At 39.5% G+C, this 18,375-nt stretch overlaps 2 protein-coding genes, 1 long non-coding RNA gene and 10 other non-coding genes across 17 annotated transcripts in view; 1 reads left to right on the top strand and 12 right to left on the bottom strand.

Moving 5' to 3' along the window:
* Window positions 1-2,981: 2,981 nt before the first annotated feature.
* On the bottom strand, window positions 2,982-5,008 carry LOC122707518. The gene is made up of 6 exons (XR_006344835.1): window positions 4,984-5,008; window positions 4,680-4,720; window positions 4,350-4,402; window positions 3,565-3,594; window positions 3,351-3,380; window positions 2,982-3,172 (listed from the first exon to the last, which is right to left on the bottom strand). It is a non-coding gene; the product is annotated as an uncharacterized LOC122707518 (long non-coding RNA).
* On the bottom strand, window positions 3,241-3,317 carry LOC122708374. The gene has a single exon (XR_006345156.1). It is a non-coding gene; the product is annotated as a small nucleolar RNA SNORD81 (small nucleolar RNA).
* On the bottom strand, window positions 3,450-3,526 carry LOC122708378. The gene has a single exon (XR_006345159.1). It is a non-coding gene; the product is annotated as a small nucleolar RNA SNORD47 (small nucleolar RNA).
* Window positions 4,225-4,305, bottom strand: LOC122708381. The gene has a single exon (XR_006345162.1). It is a non-coding gene; the product is annotated as a small nucleolar RNA snR60/Z15/Z230/Z193/J17 (small nucleolar RNA).
* Window positions 4,471-4,551, bottom strand: LOC122708375. Its single transcript, XR_006345157.1, has one exon. It is a non-coding gene; the product is annotated as a small nucleolar RNA SNORD79 (small nucleolar RNA).
* LOC122708396 lies at window positions 4,792-4,856 on the bottom strand. Its single transcript, XR_006345176.1, has one exon. It is a non-coding gene; the product is annotated as a small nucleolar RNA SNORD78 (small nucleolar RNA).
* A 95-nt stretch (window positions 5,009-5,103) lies between the features above and the next one.
* On the bottom strand, window positions 5,104-5,164 carry LOC122708380. Its single transcript, XR_006345161.1, has one exon. It is a non-coding gene; the product is annotated as a small nucleolar RNA SNORD44 (small nucleolar RNA).
* Window positions 5,165-5,439: 275 nt separating this feature from the next.
* On the bottom strand, window positions 5,440-5,508 carry LOC122708395. Its single transcript, XR_006345175.1, has one exon. It is a non-coding gene; the product is annotated as a small nucleolar RNA SNORD77 (small nucleolar RNA).
* A 223-nt stretch (window positions 5,509-5,731) lies between these two features.
* LOC122707517 lies at window positions 5,732-6,886 on the bottom strand. The gene is made up of 3 exons (XM_043923032.1): window positions 6,727-6,886; window positions 6,150-6,202; window positions 5,732-5,960 (listed from the first exon to the last, which is right to left on the bottom strand). The coding sequence occupies exons 1-3, from the start codon at window positions 6,822-6,824 to the stop codon at window positions 5,746-5,748; spliced, it is 366 nt and encodes a 121-aa protein (XP_043778967.1). The 5' UTR covers window positions 6,825-6,886; the 3' UTR covers window positions 5,732-5,745.
* LOC122708373 lies at window positions 5,791-5,872 on the bottom strand. The gene has a single exon (XR_006345155.1). It is a non-coding gene; the product is annotated as a small nucleolar RNA SNORD24 (small nucleolar RNA).
* Window positions 6,028-6,090, bottom strand: LOC122708397. Its single transcript, XR_006345177.1, has one exon. It is a non-coding gene; the product is annotated as a small nucleolar RNA SNORD75 (small nucleolar RNA).
* Window positions 6,452-6,531, bottom strand: LOC122708379. The gene has a single exon (XR_006345160.1). It is a non-coding gene; the product is annotated as a small nucleolar RNA SNORD74 (small nucleolar RNA).
* A 250-nt stretch (window positions 6,887-7,136) lies between the features above and the next one.
* Window positions 7,137-18,375, top strand: part of ZBTB37 (zinc finger and BTB domain containing 37) — a 28,705-nt gene continuing 17,466 nt past the window's right edge. The window contains exons 1-3 of one of the 5 annotated variants that reach the window (XM_043923028.1): window positions 7,137-7,199; window positions 8,967-9,926; window positions 11,674-11,773. In XM_043923028.1, coding sequence (XP_043778963.1) covers window positions 9,004-9,926; window positions 11,674-11,773 — 1,023 coding nt within the window. In that variant the 5' untranslated portion in view covers window positions 7,137-7,199; window positions 8,967-9,003. Of the gene's footprint in view, window positions 7,200-7,571; window positions 7,926-8,966; window positions 9,927-11,673; window positions 12,052-18,375 lie in introns of those variants that run through there. The other 4 variants (XM_043923029.1, XM_043923027.1, XM_043923026.1 and 1 more) reach the window with 4 other exon arrangements.

An 18,375-nucleotide genomic window follows, 5' to 3' on the forward strand; every position in this document is an offset into this window, starting at 1 on the left:
ACATGTAAAAATGTGGAAAAATTCTTGCCCCATTAGACTGGTCAGTTGATGGAGGGGTCAATGCAACCAGCTTCACCAAGAGAATCCTATAAAATAACCTGGATAATGACATTTATACTATCAATGTAATATAGTGAGAAGCAACATGACAAAGCAAAAAAATCACTGAAATAATGGTCACAAAGTGTTAATCAGCACTTTACCCCTTAAGTTGTGTAAATCTCTCTTGGCCTCCCTTTCTGTATATACGAAACATAAACAATACTTGCCCTGAATCCCTCTTGTCAGAACCCTAGAAGATAAATATATGTGGAAGATAACGTGAGTAAAAATGCTCTGAAAACTTTTCAGGCATTACTTAAATATTATCCATCTGGAAACAGAATACTGGTATTTTATACTAAAATACTATGTATTTTATAATTTTAGGTTAAACAAAACTGACATCTGTGGTAAAAAGGAAAACAGTAATCTCACTAATCATTAGTTTATATTTCTATTTTTTAAAATAATCATGAATCCCTGAATAAATTTTCCTCAATTATAACTGAAAATATTAACCTTAAACCAACCTCAAATGTAGAAAAGTGAACACTGGAATTTATTCATTTTTTTACACATTCTGTTGTCACCAATAAAGACTTATAAAATGGGAATAAGGTCTTGACTGTTCTTTTCTACTTTATCTTCACTTTTGCCTTGACATTCTTTTGATTTACAACTTATAAATACCAAACATTCTTACATTCCAGTCTACTTTTCTCACATTGCCATAAGCAGTGTGATACTGTAATCATGTGTCCAGGTCTAATATGTTCAGTAGGCTGTGAGGAGGGTACATGTCCTTCGTGATGCTGTTCAGTTCAGTCACTCAGTTGTGTCCAACTCTGCAACCCCATGGACTGCAGCACACCAGTCTTCCCTGTGCATCATCAGCTCCCGGAATTTGCTCAAACTCATGTTAATGTCATCCTCCGTCATCCTCTCTTCCCACCTGTAGCATCAGGGTCTTTTAGATGGAGCTTTTCCCTAGTTTGTCCCTTAACCCAATTTCTTCCCATTTGTGGATGTACTCGGGGGCCAGAAAGATCCTTGCTGGCAGTTGTTATGAGAAAGGTGTCCAGCTCTGCCTACCCTTTGTCAGTGTAATTTATAGACGCCCTTTGTTAAGAAAATGCATCTTTACATTCATTTATCCCACAAGTACAATACCTACTTTCTAAATGTAACTTACAATTCACTGTTTAGAGCCTAATTCTGACAATGTCTTTCTGTCCTGAAAATGAGTTACAAATGACTCCCTAAATCCAAAGAATTATTGTAGCCTACAGACACCACACCCCAGGTCCCCAGAAGTTCATATAATGCCATGTTGCTATCAGTTATTCAGTCCTGTCAGAGCAGAAAGAGGCTTATGCTGGTATCCAGCGGATCACGAGTTGGAAAATAACCAGGGTTTTGAAGCACAAGCCAATTGTAAACAAGATTTCAGTAACTTGGCCCAAAATACCGTTTGCTTAGGGGTTTTTCTTAGTACCTTAGAGCTAACAATAGCTAAGGAAATCCACTAGCGTTCTTGCTTGGAAAATGCCATGGATGGAGGAGCGTGGCATGTTACAATCCATGGGGTCAGAAAGAGTTAGACTGAGCAAGTTGAACTTGTTATAACTATGCTTTCCCTTACTCCCTCAAGCGTGTCTGAGCCCATGAACTGTCAAGCATGGTCTGCCAAGCTCCTGTCTGGAGGGGGTTACCATTCCCTTCTCCAGGGGATCTTCCCAACCCAGAGATCAAACCCTTATCTCCCAACTGCAGGGGCATTCTTTACTGTCTCAGCCACAGGGGAAGATCCTTCTGGACATTGGATAATTGCTTTACAATGTATTGTTTCCTGCATTTTGAATATCCTTATGCCCAGAAAAGTCTTAAGGCTAATTCAAACTGTTATGGTTTAGAATATTCCAAGAAATAAACATTCAAAATGTTTCAAAATCCACGTAGGGCCTACTGTAATACTATATGCACTTTAGTCCTGTCCAACTTTGTGACCCCATGGACCACAGCCCGCCTGGAAATACTGGAGCTGGTTGCCATTCCTTTCTCCAAGGTTATCTTCCCAACTCCAGGATTGAATCTGAGTGTCTAGAGAGTTGAGGCTTCCCTTGTGGCTCAGCCAGTAAAGAATCTTCATGTAATACAGGATACTCAGGTTCACCTCCTGGTCCAGGTTTGATCCCTGGGTGAACGAACAGTGATCAACCAGTGCGGCCAAAAAAATTGTCAGCCTTTTACAGGAATAAATCCCAAACTGCTTTCTAACATTAACTGAATTTTTGGCCTTTTCAGCTATTGGGAAGTTAAATGTTTTGGCAAGCAACCAAGACTTAAACCCCAACTTAATCCTGCTACACACTTAAGAGTGCCAAATTAGAAAGCTTAAATTTGATTAGCAGGTACTTACACTGGGTGTTCATTGCAAGGACTGATGCTGAAGCTGAAACTCCAGTACTTAGGCCACCTCATGCGAAGAATTGACTCACTGGAAAAGACCCTGATGTTGGGAGGGATTGGGGGCAGAGAAGGGGACAACAGAGGGCGAGATGGTTGGGTGGCATCACCAACTCAATGGACATGGGTTTGAGTAGACTCCAGGAGTTGGTAATGGATAGGGAGGCCTGGCATGCTGCAATTCATGGGGTCGTAGAGTCAGACATGACTGAGCGACTGAACACTTTTGGATGTTGCCAGAACTAATGGTTTCCTTGGTAATTTAGGAATTAGCAAGTCACTGGCTAGTTACTTTTCTCATTAACTTGAACCACACCGCCAAAATCTGCAAAACCAGTATCCATTTTCTAAAAAGAAGGATGTTACAACTGCAGTATTTACCTTAAAGATCTCAAAAAACATGCCATGGGATCTTGATTACCAGTGCCCCATTTTCCTACACCTTATGAAACTGAAATGAGCATACTTCAGAATGATTTATAAATCTTTATTACAATAGAAAGCTGGAGAATTTCCTGGTGGTCCAATGGTTAGGGCTGAGCTTCAACTGCAGCAGCCACAGGTCTGATCCCTTGTCAGGAAGCTAGGATCCCACAGGCTGTGCAGAGCAGGAGCCAATTAATAGTTGTTTGATCTTCTATCCCACATGCATCCATCTGGCTGCCTGCAAGAACAGAGAAGCCACTTTTAGTCCCCTTTCCATGTTTCAATTCTAATGCCATTTGGGATACACAGAATATCAGATCTTTGAACATCATCAAGTCATCAGTGAGAGAGTTCAAGTTGGGCTGAGATCATCACATATTCTTAAACAAAGCAGTATAGTTATTTTTGAGGCTTACCTGTTATGTCTGACTGGTATCATAAATGCCCTGAAAAGACATGATCATATGTTAAATCACAGTAAAGGGAAAAAAAAATGTGATACTTGTTGCTAAAGTAACCTCAGAATCAAAATGGAACGGTTTTATGGTTGATATCATTCTATTCATTTGGCAGAATCATCACATCACTGGTTACCTTATAACTCATCAAAAATACCAGAAAATAACTTACCTTGAATCTTCAGGACAACAGAACATCTGCCTGATTGAAAATGAATAAAGATTTTCATTTACAACATGGCATTGTAAAATTATATATATGTATTATGATGCCATTAAAATATTCATTTAAAAATTTGCCCTTTCTCCCATTTTAACATTTTTCAAAAAATTCTAGGTCAGTGAGTCTGTTCTGGGCAAGGTGGATCTTTTTCATGATACATTTGGCCAAACCCAGAATATACAACACCATGACTGAACTCCAATGTAAGTCAATATGTGGTATGCACGCTCAGTTGTGTCCAACTCTTTGTGATCACATGGACTGTAGCCCTAGACTCAGAATCTGAAGTGCCAATCTCATGCTAGATGTTGACACTGAGATGAGGATGCTACATAGGCAGTTGCTGTTTCATTTTGCTGTGAACCTGAACTGCTCTAAAAAATTACTATCAAACATCAGCTGAGTAACTCATTCTGGTGTTGTCTACAGTTATGACATGGAAATTTCCTCAGTTTTAGTCTATTATCAAAATATTAACTCCTAATCCTGAAATTAACTGTATAGGATAGATATTTACATTATACTTATCCAAATCCTGAACATTTCGGTGAGACAAGGACTAATTGACTAATTTCCACTTTCAAGGGTATAAAACAGAATTGTTGCAGCCAGATACATCAGATAGGAGCGAAAGACAGTGTTTGCTCATCACTGTTAGTCTGCTGAACTATGTTTTCATCATTGTATCGGCTTTAAATCACAAAACACAAAAACCAAACTTGAGACTTCCATACCTTTGGTTAGAACTCCTCATTCCTTGCATTGTAGTCACTACCTCTCTTCACACCTGCAGAAAATAAATTACTTTTAATAAGTAATAACAGATTTCAAAATACTATTGATAGTGATTCAAGATACTGTTTCAGTTTTTAAAAACTTCATTCTTTTTCAGAGAGATTCCCATCTGTTTTAATATAAAAATCATCACTAACAGTACCTTGCTTAGTAATTAGGTAACATTGATCTGTCCAACATCAGAAAACACCATCAAAGGTCAACTACTTGGACCAGCACATTTCAGAAACAATGTAAGCCCAAATGCCAGCAGTGTTTTCATGTCTTACCCCAAAGAAGTCATCCATAGAAAAAAACATGTAGCCATCATCTGTAAGGAAAAAGACCTTTTCATTAAAATGTCAATCTTATTGTTAAATTCTCAAGTATTTTGTCAAAGGGTCCTTCAGTGTTAGACTTGTCAACATGCTAATTTCAGGTCAGACATTTGCTCAACATCATTACAAAAACCCTGTTTCATCCTTTTCATAGCATGCTCAACATGCACTTACAAACCAGGCAGATTAGCTTGGTAGTTAAGCATTCAACTTCATCAGCAGTCTCTGTAACAATGTTTTTGACATTAGTACTCACCAAAAAGTCAGGCCAACTGTTTTTGACAGGTCAAGGATTCAAGTTCACCTAAGAAATAAAAGAGTGGTTTTCTAATAGCCAAAGATAAATTTTCTCCCCACAAATTTAAAAAATGCCTGAAATCAGATAGAGCTAATTAAGACCTTCATATTCAGTCAGCATTTGCTTATCATCACACAGGCCGTTTTTAAGACAGGACAAGGAAATGGCTTTTAATGCTTTCAGTACACTTTTCAAGCATTTCAAGGTAGGATTGCTTCCTATGCATTAGAAGGCAACCCTAGAAAGTCATTAGTGGCATTCTAATTAGTTGCATTAGTGTTTGCCCAGTTTAGTTCACTGGATATTTTACTTACCTCTTCAACTTCCAGCCAAGTCTGCTTAATGGCTACAAACAAAGAGAAACTAGATTAGTAGCAGTAGTTTACATCTACTACCAGCAAGTTTTACTAACTCAGATACATCAGATAAAACGGTTTCTCTTTCATGATTCCTATCTGTTGAACTATGCAACCATCACAGTATCTGTTTCTTCAGATTACCCCTAGTAATCATAATAAAAGAACACAGAGATTAACATTTGAAAAGGAGGGAGGGGGAAGTTCCTAATATAAGCACCAGTATCCGCCTAGCACTCACTAGTCCCTTTTTTAAAAAAATTCATAGTAGTAGATAAATATGATTATAAAAAATGGTTTCTCACCTGTCTGCTCATAGGTACAGCAAGCTTGAGCTTTAAGACCTGGGAAGAAAAGTTTCATGTCAAGGAAGGTGCAATCTCTGTGTTCTCCGAACAGCCATTTCGTGTGCCTCAGTTAGAATAATGGTGGTAATAATTCTCGTCATCCTCACAGTCAAGAGTAGCAAATAAACTGTCATCATTGTGGCACATTCAGTGGACTTTGAACCTAACCTTCCCTTTTGAAGGAATTTCAGTAACTCACCCCAGCAGTAGTTGTCATCCTTCTGGTACACAACTAGAAAACAAAGAGTATCCAATGAAATATACTATGGTGCTAACCTAATCATTGTCTCAAGTATTTAAGCCTCAGAATAGAAATTCTCAGAAATCCCTTCTGTCCACTACTCTGTAAACCATCACAGGCTTAAAGACCACATCTAAGACTCGACGCTTCCCACTCCCACTGTACTCAGCAGTTTCTTACCTGCCCACCAGAAGCCATCAAAATCCACACTGGAGTCATGCCTGCCGCGGTTCCTACGAAAAAGTGAAGAATTTTAGAAATATATTTTGCTCTAAGATTACATCACTTATATATCATGTACACAAATCGTTTACACACCCATTACTGCATGAGAACCCCACAAAATTAAGGTTAAGCAATGATAAAAATGGTGCAATGCGAAACGCCGCCATTTAAAGAACCACGTGGCCTTCCCGAGAACAGGAGGCCGAGGAAGGTTCATTCCCAGGTCATTAACAAAGACCAACTCGGTGAGTCGGGCTGCGCCGCCATCAGAGCCGTTGGCATTCATCAACACTCTCAGATGTCCCTACCAACACAGGCTTCATCAGAGGCAGAGCAAACGAGCTGCGGTTTTTTCCGCAGTTAGGCCCTATAACCCCAAGAGTATAAACTAGACCGTCCCCGCACTGAACTCGCAATCCTCCACCATCTCATCTTGAGAGTCCTGCGATGGCGTGCAAGTGGCCTAGGCATACCAGCCAACTCAACCATACCCAAACTGCTAAGAGCTGGAGGACTCAGGCTAAGTACTCACCCAGCATCACAGACCAAAAGAAGAGCCAGCTCGCAGACACAAAAGACCGAGATGGCGCCCAGGCGCCTGTATATAAGTATTCTGCGCCATGACGTCATGACGCACACTCTCCTCCAGAAACGGCTTCCAGCACCTCCCCCTCGGTCTCAGTTTCCTCCTCTTCTAGCCGCACCCCCGTCCCGTCCTTCAAGCCCGCCCCTCGGCTCCGCCCTCGGCCCCGCCCCACCTCACCGTTGTGGGCGGGGATACAGTTGCCCACGTGATGCAGGGTTCCCGCCCTCCTACAGACTGAGGAGGAGGGGAAGAGAGGGGAGGGGGCGCGAGGGACGGAAAGCGCTGGGGGAGGGGGAAGGGGGGCGGTATAAGGGTGAGTGATTTCCTTCCGGCACGTCGCCCGCTCCGGGGGAGGGGGTGGGGGGTTTCACTTCCGGGACGGTGTTCCGGCCCATTCCGGCCCATTTCCACCCCCGGAGGTAGGTGCTGCTCCTTGACTGGGCTCGGGCCCCACACGGTAGTCCCGCTGCCCTGCACTGGGGCCGCCTCGCCCGGTCTCCGCCGCAGCCTGCCCCTGGGGCGCTCAGCCACTTCCCTCCACCCCGCCTCAAGGAACCCGGAGACCTTCCACCCTCTTGGCCCCGGGCCGCGTCGAGCTATGGGACCCGCCCCCTCGTGGGCCCCTCCCTCAGGACCCCGGGACGGGCGGCCCCCTCCCCCACGGCAGCCCGACACACCCAGATACACACACCCACCTCTGGGCAGCTCCCCGCCCGCTTACGCGTGCCGCCTGGACCCGGTCCCGGGGCGCCGCCCCCTTCCCGGTCCTCTACCCTCACCTGATTGCTCGCTCCCGATCCGCTCGCCTTCCTCTTCTCTCCGCCCCCGCTCCTCAGTGACATTACGCCCCTCTGCCTGTTCTCCGTTCCCCACGCTTCCCAATGCGTACTAAAGCCACTTGAGTACCGGAGTGGCCAACCCCATGCCGTTCCCGATTCTCCCTCTTGCAGCTCTCACCCCTCCAGTGCCGACGGTAGAAAAAGACCTTACTCCAGGGGCTTCCTCCTCACTGGGGAATTGCCGGAAAGAAACAAAAAAAGGCGCTGGTGTAGGCTCCAAAATAAACATCTGAATTCATGATGGCATCGACAGAGGCTCTTATTGGATTAAAAGTCTCAAAACAAACAAAAACGCTTTGGAAAAAGGTCAGATTGGCTAAAGTTGGTTCTTGAACGCAGTGTATACACTTCCCTATTTACTGATAAGTGTGTTGTAATTTCGGGCAATACTGTGAGCTTGTCAGAATAACTTACTGAACTTTCAGATCTTAGGTAACTACGTGTGCTCAAGTCAGTGTCTTTCTAATGGGATTTATACAAACTACTCTCAACTGGTGAAGATTATTGGATGCAGTTATAGGCTTATTGGTTCAGATGTTGTTTTAAAAATCTTTTAAAGTAAAATTATTGGCTATACTTGGTAAATGCTGTTTTTCACCAGCTTTGGGCAACTAAACTATAGAATGAAAGTATCATTACCACCCTAAAAATTCCAACTTTGGATTTAGATAGAGGCAGCTTTATCTACCCTTTCCTAATCCTGAGGGTGAACTTCTTCAAGTAATCTGCATTTTCGTCCTGACAAAACTTGGAGTTTTTCCTAACCTAGAGTTGGCCTCCAAGTGCTAAACCCAAAGTCTTTTTGTGTGGGCTCTGACTCTTCAGCTTAGATATAATGGCTTATGTGGGATATTGGTCACTTTGTAAAATAATAAACGTTAATTCATGCAGCAAGTAGTAAAATGTTCAGCGGGGTATTTGATCACCTACCTGTGTATAATTAAATTTATTCAGAAAGCTGTTTCGTTATATTGTGTGCAAATACCTTATGATCAACATTTAGAAAATAAAAATTGTCACACTGGTTTTCTTTTATCCCCTCTATTCTGTTGAACTTCAGTTTTGATGTTACATAGCTTGTTAATAAGGAAAGTATGGGCATAACTTGAATTTTTAGAAGTCTAACAATCTTTTTTTTTTTTAAACAATCTTTTTAGTTGTAATGGTATCTTGCTTTGAAACCTAACCTACTCAACCTGTTGATATTTCTTGTCCATATTTAAACATAAGGAAGGTATCTTTGTCTACTTGGAGATTTAGAAATTTCACTGAATAATATTTTTAAATAGGTTTGAATTGCAAGGGAGTGGTTATAATTACTGATGAGGGTTCGGTTTTCTCTCGCAGCAGGGTTGAATGCCTGCTTACACCCTCAGGCACGACCATGGAGAAAAGTGGGAACATACAACTGGAGATCCCTGACTTCAGCAACTCTGTCCTGAGCCATTTGAACCAGCTGCGCATGCAGGGCCGTCTCTGTGACATCGTGGTCAACGTGCAAGGACAAGCTTTTCGGGCTCACAAGGTGGTCCTGGCTGCCAGCTCCCCCTACTTCCGGGATCATATGTCCTTGAATGAGATGAGTACTGTCTCCATTTCAGTCATCAAGAACCCGACTGTTTTTGAACAGCTCCTTTCTTTCTGTTATACGGGGCGGATATGCCTGCAACTGGCGGATATCATCAGCTACCTGACCGCTGCCAGTTTTCTGCAGATGCAGCACATTATAGACAAATGTACCCAGATCCTGGAGGGCATTCATTTCAAAATTAACGTGGCTGAGGTTGAAGCCGAATTAAGTCAAACGAGGACCAAGCATGCAGAGGGACCTCCGGAGTCTCACAGAGTTACACCAAATCTAAACCGCTCCCTCAGCCCCCGACATAATACCCCCAAGGGAAACCGGCGAGGTCAGGTGAGTGCTGTCCTGGATATCCGGGAGCTCAGTCCTCCCGAGGAGTCCACCAGCCCGCAGATAATTGAACAGAGTTCTGATGTAGAGAGCCGGGAACCCATTCTTCGGATCAACCGAGCAGGACAGTGGTACGTGGAGACAGGGGTAGCAGACCGAGGAGCCCGGAGTGACGATGAAGTTAGAGTCCTGGGAGCAGTACACATCAAAACGGAAAATCTAGAGGAGTGGCTTGGGCCTGAGAATCAGCCTTCCGGAGAAGATGGGAGTAGTGCAGAGGAAGTCACGGCCATGGTGATTGACACCACAGGCCATGGTTCTGTAGGACAGGAAAATTATACTTTAGGATCTTCAGGAGCCAAGGTGGCTAGGCCAACAAGCAGTGAGATTGACAGGTAAGTTGTTTTGTTTGCCCATCTGGTGGCTTACTGTGTAGACATAGCTAAAGCAGGCCCTCTGTGACACAAAGAGCATCTTCCTTACTTGATGTTCTTCATCAAAATAAGTTTATGTTGGGGAAACTGAAAGTGTGCCAAAAGACTTGCATTCTAATTTTTTTAAAGGAGGAAGCTCCTAGTTCTGAAGTATTCACAGTGTTGTGAGAACAATGGTAAAGTTAGACACTTCATGAATCAGAATAGCATCTGCAGTCACACTAGGATCAGTAATTGCCAGGGCCTCTTTGGAATTCCAGGAAGAGAGCTGATCATCAGCTGTGAATCTGACAGCATTGCCCTTTCTTGGTAGGTTCTCACACAGGTAGGTGGCCTCTGGGAGTTTCGCTTTCCTTTGTAGCAGTTTACCTTTCTTTGCTTCCCCTTCTACCAGATTTGAGGAAGTATGGTACTAGCAGTGATGGTTCTTTTTAGCATAATCACAGTAATTCCAAAGAAAAGCTTTTTGAGTGTTTTTCATTCCTTTTTTTCACTTGTCATTTGACTATATCTCTTCCGTTTTCTTTCAATGATGACAGCTGCTACCGTAAACCTGAGAGTTTCTTTTTTTCGCCAGTGCTACTATGCCCTATGCCCTATTTTTCTCTTTCTAATACATTGCGATTGTTAGGATATTCTTTTGAGGGGAAGTAACAATAATTTTAACCTAAGTTGAAAGAAAGTCTTAAAGAGAGAAGTACTACCAACTTAGATTGGTAATATTCTTTTCCTTTCTTAAAAGTTTAAAATTGAGTGAATTAACAATGGTAACTAAAGAAGATATTCCTTTGGTTCACATCTGGTCTTGAGAGATAAATGTGTCATAAATTCAGAGAGTAAAAAAAGAAAAAAAGAAAAAAAAAACAACAAAAAGCAAAACAAAATTCAGAGAGTATATACTGTATCTACTTCAGTTGGTCTTGGTTTAGTATTTTCCTTCTTCTGTCCTCAATAGTTAAAATATTATTGAGCCTAATACTTACTGTCACCTGTATTAGCATTGTTGTCCCCCTGTTAGAACTGTATCAGAAACTAAATAGCTTTAAAAGCAAAGGTTTTTGATCTCCGTGGTCTATATCAACAGCCTGAAATATATTGCAGATTATCATGGGACTTGGGAAAGGATTAACCAAAAACCTAAAATTTACATAGAAGAAACAAAGGACCTAGTTTTAATTTATTCCTTTTTGGTCTTCTAGTACTTAACATAAGTATAGAAGCTTATGTTTAGCCTTAGCTTCACCAGATCATATGGTCTATCAGCTATGTCATTTTTTATTTCTTAAAAATTTAGTAGGGCAAACTGTTCTTATTTCATGCTGGTGTGCTAAGTCGCTTCAGTCATGTCCAACTGTGTATGACCCCCTGGACTGTAGCCCGCCAGGCTCCTCTGTCCATGGGATTCTCCAGGCAAGAATACTGGAGTGGGTTGCCATGCCCTCCTGCAGGGGTCTTCCTGACCTAGGGATCAAACCTGTGTTATCTTATGTTTCCTGTGTTGGCAGGCAGGCTGTTTACCACTGGCACCACCTGAGAAGCCTTCTTATTGTATTCATGATTCTATACTGACTCCATAAAAGGACTTCTTAGAAGTCTGTTGTTCAATTTGTTCCCCGTTCGTAGACTATAAAGGAGGCAGATGTCACCAGTTTTTAAGCTCCTCGACACCACTTTCCTGTTAGTCCCCTTTGTGCTCCTCTTCCAACAGATTTAGCCCCTCTGGCAGTGTTGTTCCCTTGACGGAGAGACACAGAGCCAGAAGTGAGTCTCCTGGGAGAATGGATGAACCTAAGCAACCCACTTCCCAGGTATGTAGTGGATTTGAGATTGCTGTGGTGGTTGAAGAAATTGCTACCGTGTGTGAACACAATATAATGAATAAGAGAGGAAAGATGTCTTGTTAAATAAATGCTGCATTTGATTACTTTTCTCTTTATTTTTGCTTGTGAGCATGCAGGAAATGCACTTTTGGTGTCAGCAGAGTTTGGGAAGTAGAAAAGGATAAGATTGTGGAACTCTCTCCTGATTATAGGAGCCAGTCTGTAGCCTAAGAGTAATAAAAATAACCTCTGAAAACGTCATGCAGGTAATTTAGGACCTGGGATGGAGAAAGTTTGATTTTGTACATATGTGGTTATAGGACTACATATTTACTAGTTTATATGTATTGTGTATTTGTAAACAAATTGCTTATGCATTTTTATATCCTGCTTGCTTTTTAGTATGTTTGTATCCTTTCATTTATTTTCTTCCTAAATGTCTTGTTAGACTAAAATGTTTTAGAAAGGGTAGAATGATGTCTTTAATTTGTGACTCCTTAGCAAATAGTATAAGTATAGTTGGTTGGTATTTTTGTTTATATTTTCTCACAGGTGTATATCATTGAAGATTGGTTTTTAAAAAGTTGGTGAACTCAACAAGTAGAACACAATAAATTACAAACACTGTGGCCCTTTAAAAGGAAACACTGGTAGATTAAGATTGCATAGCTAATTTTTTATCTTCTGCACAATACTGATAGTATCTTTTTAAATTTTTATCTAAACCATTGGATGTTTATTATGTATATAGTGTAATAACAGCAGCAGGACATTGTTATCAACTGTATCTATATGTATATTATCATGCTGTTTGGTACCAGAAAAGGAATCGTAACCATTAAAAGAATTTTTTAGTGTTAGTAAGGTGTGAGAAAAAGTGTTTAAGAACTTGAAGGAAAAGTAAACTTACTCATATTATTAGGGCTCTTTTTCTCCTCATCTCTCCAATAGAATGTGATGATTATGTGACCAAAACTATTGTAAAAACAAATACAGCAGTGAGACAGACCTTACAATTTAATGTGGGCATAAGACAGACTAACAAATACACAAAACACATACAGATAAGACTACATAGACTTAAAAAAAAAAAATTATATAGACTTATGATGTTGTGGGAATAGGAGTGCTTAAAATGCAGTTATAGGGGCCCTTATCTTACAAATAAAAAGAAAAATAAGAAGAAAGACCAGGTAACATGAGGGAAGAAGAAAAGCCTTTCAGGGCAGCTTAAGTGGCCAGTCAAGGGGAGGGTTTTGTTTTTTACTTTTGGACAAGCATTTTTCAAACATTTCTCCTTGCTTTATTATTATTATTTTTTAATTGGAAATACATTGCATTTTGTATGTGGTTTTTTTTTTTTTACATTGGATGTGTTTTGTTTTTTTTGGAAACTTTTGTATTTGTGATATGCTTACATGATTTTTTTGCCTTGGTATACATTTTTAATACATGAATTAAAAATTTTATAATAATAAAATTCCTAAAATATTTTTGGAAAAAAAAAATGTAGTTATAGGAATCAATACCCGCTTAAGGAAAGTGTTACTCAGGAGAGTTTAAGTGTGATTGTTTTTAAAGTAATTAGAAAGAGATAATTTATTCCATATGTGAATAGGATAGGAATAAAACTTTGGAATTCTACAAGGGTATTTACCAGACTGAAACAGAAGGTACAGGCTGCAAAGAAATAGAAGGTAAGTAGTATTGTCTGTAATTGATATTAAGAGATAAGTTTAATATATGCCTTGACATGCATGAAAGTTTACTATGGTGCGTCTACTCACCAATTGTTGTTTTCTCACCACAGAGAACCAAAACAGGACATGACTTACATTATAGTAAGAACAAATTTTAATAGGCTTGAAGAGCTTCTTGATTATAAGAGTGATTTGACTAGAAAAAACTAAGGTCACTCCTTTATTCTAAATATTCTATGGCTTTTTCCTTTTTCTACCACAGGAAGGTTAAATACTTAGTCTTATTTTCTAAGTAATTTATAATCTCTCAAACCTGGCTTTTCCTACCATTTATCAGCATTAACTATCCCAAACAGACAGACTCTGTGCCTCAGAACCACATCAGGCTTCTGTCTCTGCTTCTTGAGTCAGGAATACTCACTCAGGCATCTGCGTCCATGCAAAGCTGGACTTCTAGTTCCATCTGTCCTAACTATTCCCTTTAATCTCCCCTTCTTAAACCACTATAGCATGTACACGTGGTACCGTATAATTTTTTCCTAATTCTCTACTGACTCATATAAATGATTCTTTTCTGATTTACATTAATTTGTCTCCTAAATTGAAATCTCGTTGATAGCAGAGCCCACATTTTCTGATCTTCTTAATATCTCATGTTGTCTTATCAGGTGCCACTAAATGGGAGTTGTTTTACCTCTAAGTAGTTCTGAGTAGCTAAAATTACTGAGTAGGGGCCCAATAAAGAGACAGCTACTAAATTAAGTCCTCAGTTTTAGAGATCATTAAATAAAATTAAGAACTAATCAGATGATTTTTGAATTCTCATCAGTTCTTTGAGTCTCTGATCAGTAACAGAAGATTTGGATTGTGTACAGCTGTGAAGCCCTTGTCAAGAATCTAGACTGGTATTTATTTTAGAAACTATGGAAAGCATCCATTTATATGGAATTTATTCATTGTATGGAATAATTCATTTAGAAAACAGTTCTTGAACACCAGCTACATATCAGGGACTGTCAGGTTCTAGCATATTCAGCAATGTAGGATTGTCCCTGTGTGTAAAGAGTTTACAGTATACTAAGGAATTGCCAAGTGGGAGAAGTGAAATGATCCACTTTTTATTAATTTATTTATTTATGGCTGCGCTGGGTCTTCATTACTGTGTGTGGTCTTTCTCTAGTTGCGACAAGCACAGGCTGCTCGCTAGTTGCGGTGCTCGGACCTCATTGCCCCTCTCATTGCGCCCTCTGGGGCGCTCAGGCTTCAGTCGTTGTAGCCTGTGGGCTCACTAGTTGTCGCATGAGGGCTTAGTTGCTCCAAAGCATGTGGAATCTTCCCAGACCAGGATCAAACCTGTGTCCCATGCATTGGCAGGCAGATTCTTAACCACTGGGCCACCAGGGAAGTCTGATTCACCTCTTTGTGATAGAGACAACCATGTGGCAGCCATATTTGTCCTTTCTCCTTTTTAGAGTTCAGAGGAATAAAAACTACCAAAGATGCATTATTGCCTATGACAAAGACCAGTATACATTTTATGCTCATTTATTTTCTCTTTTATTGCAACTTTATTGCAGTAATTTTTAGATGAAATTGATCCTAATGCGTGAGTTTTCTGATTATGGTTCATGATAGATAACTAGAATAAATTTACTTTCTTTTTGTGGACAGTACTCCTATGACACTATTTTCCTTAAAGTTAAGCCTTTTGTTCTTTTTTTTAGGAAATTGGTACCCTCAAGATTATGAATAGTATTAGGAATTTTTGTAATGTTTAATAATAGCTAACATTGTTTAATAATAGCTAACATATGCTAAGTGCTTTAATGTATTAATTCATTCAGTGCTCATAGCATCTGCTGAAGGTAGATGCTATTATTATATTCATTTTACAAATGGAGAGGCTGATGCACAGAGTAGTTAAATAAGTTGTTCAAAATCAATAAGTAGGATGCAGATTTGTTGTTTGCTTGTTCCTTTTTTGGGGGGTGGGGGTTGTGCTGGGTTTTCGTTGTGGTGCATGGACTTCTCTCACTGTGGTGCGGTTGCTCTGGAGTGTGCAGGACCAGTAGTTGAAGCATACAGCCTTAGTTGCAGGATGTGGGATCTTAGTTCACTGACCAGGAATCGAACCCAGGTCCCCTCCACTGGAAGCATCGAATCTTATCCACTGTACCACCAGGGAAGTTCCCAGATTTAAACCCAGGTTCCAGCACCCTTAAATTGCTGTTAAGTATAACCAGAGGCCTCCAGGGATATCTCAAGGTATACTGTTATCACATTTGCTTCTCACAAGAATACAATAGAATTGGCAAAACATACACTAACTTTTTTATTTTATTATTTTATGGATGAGGAAACTAAGCCTCAGAGAAGTTGTTCTGTGCTTTGTCAGTGCTCATCCAGGACCTTTTAGTGGGATAATCCCTCATTCTTTATGTGAGTTCAGTTTTGATTATCCAGTGAATTAGAGCAGAAATGTTATATGAAATAAATGAAAATCATCTAAAGCCTTACCAGTCCTTGCTTTTCTTTACATACTGCTTCCCAAACCTGCTGAGAACTGCCTCTCTTCTGTTGGAAATACTGAAGAGCACTATTGGCTAACAAATGTGAAAGGAGATAAAATGCACTTTTAGAAGTTCAAGAAAAGGGTGTAAGATTAATTGGTAGATTCAGCTTTCTCCAGTTAATCCAGAGTCAGCTTTTACATATTCTTCTCTTTGCATTGGTACTTTGCCTCTGCTGGATATATGTGTTTTCCTCCTACATACTTTAAATGCTTATATATATTTGTGTATATGTATATATTTTTTGTTCAAAACATTATACATAAAACTTAGGTGTTATGTATACACACACACACAATGACTTCAGAAGTCAGCAGGATAAATAAATGAGAAATTTATGAGTAGGGATATTTTAATACAGAATTTTGAATGCAAAGCATTTATAAATGCAAGATTTTTCAATTATTCATTCAAAAGAATTCAGTATTCCCTCTCCCTTCTAGCTTTCAGACAGGAGGAAGGCTTGTTTATTTCATATATTAAATACTTTCACTATTTAGATTATGTTCAGATTAGGTAAAACAAAATTAAGATTTTACTTAATTGATATTAAGGAATTACTGGGGGGTTTTAGGTGTGATAGTGGTATTTTAATTACATTAAGAGAAAAAGAATCCTCATCTCTTAAAAATACATACTAGAATATTTACACATGAAATTATGCCTGAGATTTTCTTCAAAAAATAATGTGAAAAAGACAAATAGGTGAAGGTAAAGAAAAAACAATATTGTTCATGGGTTGAAATTGTTGGGTGATGAGGATTCAATATACTGTTGTGTCTAAAACTGAATAAAAAATTTTAAACTATATATATTTCCTCTTCAATTAAAAAAAAAAATTACGGACTTCCCTAGTGGTCCATTAGTTAAGAATCTGCCTGCCAATGCAGGGGACGTGGGTTCAATCCCTGTTCCCTGAAGATCCCACGTGCCATGGAGAGACTAAGCCTGTGTGCCACAACTACTGAAGCCCATATGCCTAGAGCCTGTACACCACAACGAAGAGCAGCCACTGCTCGCCACAACTGGAAAAAGCCTGCACACAGCAATGAAGACCCAGCGAGCCATTAGTAAATAAATGAGATTTAAAAATTAAATCAGAAAAGGAAAGCATTTATTTTTTAATAACGTAAAGGCTTAGTTATCTAAGCACCAGCAGAGTTTTAATGCTTTTACAGTAATTGCTTGTTTTGAATGTCTTAAGTAATTCTATTTCACAATGCAAGAAATGTAACTTAGTAGGGAGATACTTTGTAAATTAAGAGAGATTGGAGTGAATTAGCAGGATCATTAGGAATATGTATTCCCCCTACTTCTCTTTGTTTTGTCTGTTTTTTGTTCACTTTTATCTTTCTGTTCAGAAGACAAAATCAGAAATCAGGTCTTGTACTTCTTTCTCTGTAGCACCTGTCATTGTATTTGGGAGACAATAGCCAGTTGGTAAATACTTCCTGGATATCAAATTGTGAAGAGGTTATAGGAAGGAATAACTAAGTTAGTAAATTCATATCTCAGCCTAGTTTCCCAATTCTTTTGCTAATTTTCTCTAAGGTCACTTAAACGTTGATCAGTCTTTAGAAAAAAAATATGTTGATGCGGTACTAAAATATTTTGGGATAAAAAGGAATGCTGTCACCTACAAGTTACATACATTTTTTTTTTTTTTTAGTTACTGCTGGGTTAAATTTTGGTATTAATGATAATGCCAAAAATATGATTTATAATGTATTTGCCATAGTGTATTCTGTACTCTCAGATATAGTAGCCATTAGCCATGTCATGTGGCTATTTAAATTTTAATTAATTGAAAGCAATTAAAATGAAAAATTCAGTTCCTCAGTCACGCTAGCATATTACACATGCTCAGTAGCCACATGTGTGTGATGACAACTATATTAGATGGTGCAGATTATCAGATAGTTCCATCATCACAGAAAGTTCTATTGGACCAACACTGCCAAAGTACCTACCAGGTTGTCTAGATTCTGATTGCAAATTAGAGTCCAAATGGATGTTATGAGTGGGCTTAGATTCTCCTATGACCATAAATTAAAAATTTAGCAGGAGGTTAATAAGTGTGAGGTTTTTCAGCCAGAAAGTAACTTGTTTGTCCTGTTCTTTTATGGTAATAGAGTAGAGAGGCCTCAATGTTCTAAAAAATTCCTATCTTAAAATCTTTACTTTTGGGTAGTAATTAATTCACTGTTTGGATCTCTGCTAAAAATCATTTAGCATAGAAACAGAAGTAAAAAATGGTTTGATGTCTTTTAATGTGTATCCTTAAATATTCTCACTTGCTTGTTGTCCTCACCTGGTACAG

The sequence above is a fragment of the Cervus elaphus genome, chromosome 14 (genome assembly GCF_910594005.1).
Source record: "Cervus elaphus chromosome 14, mCerEla1.1, whole genome shotgun sequence".
Classification (NCBI taxonomy): domain Eukaryota; kingdom Metazoa; phylum Chordata; class Mammalia; order Artiodactyla; family Cervidae; genus Cervus; species Cervus elaphus.

What these genes read in the sequence shown, in the direction of transcription:
- LOC122707517 (XM_043923032.1), bottom strand. Translation starts at nt 6,824, where the DNA reads ATGACGTCATGGCGCAGAATACTTATATACAGGCGCCTGGGCGCCATC. An exon ending in CTTTTGGTCTGTGATGCTGG is followed by an intron (nt 6,203 to 6,726) that starts GTGAGTACTTAG and finishes ACTTTTTCGTAG; the next exon opens with GAACCGCGGCAGGCATGACT. An exon ending in TGATGGCTTCTGGTGGGCAG is followed by an intron (nt 5,961 to 6,149) that starts GTAAGAAACTGC and finishes TTTGTTTTCTAG; the next exon opens with TTGTGTACCAGAAGGATGAC.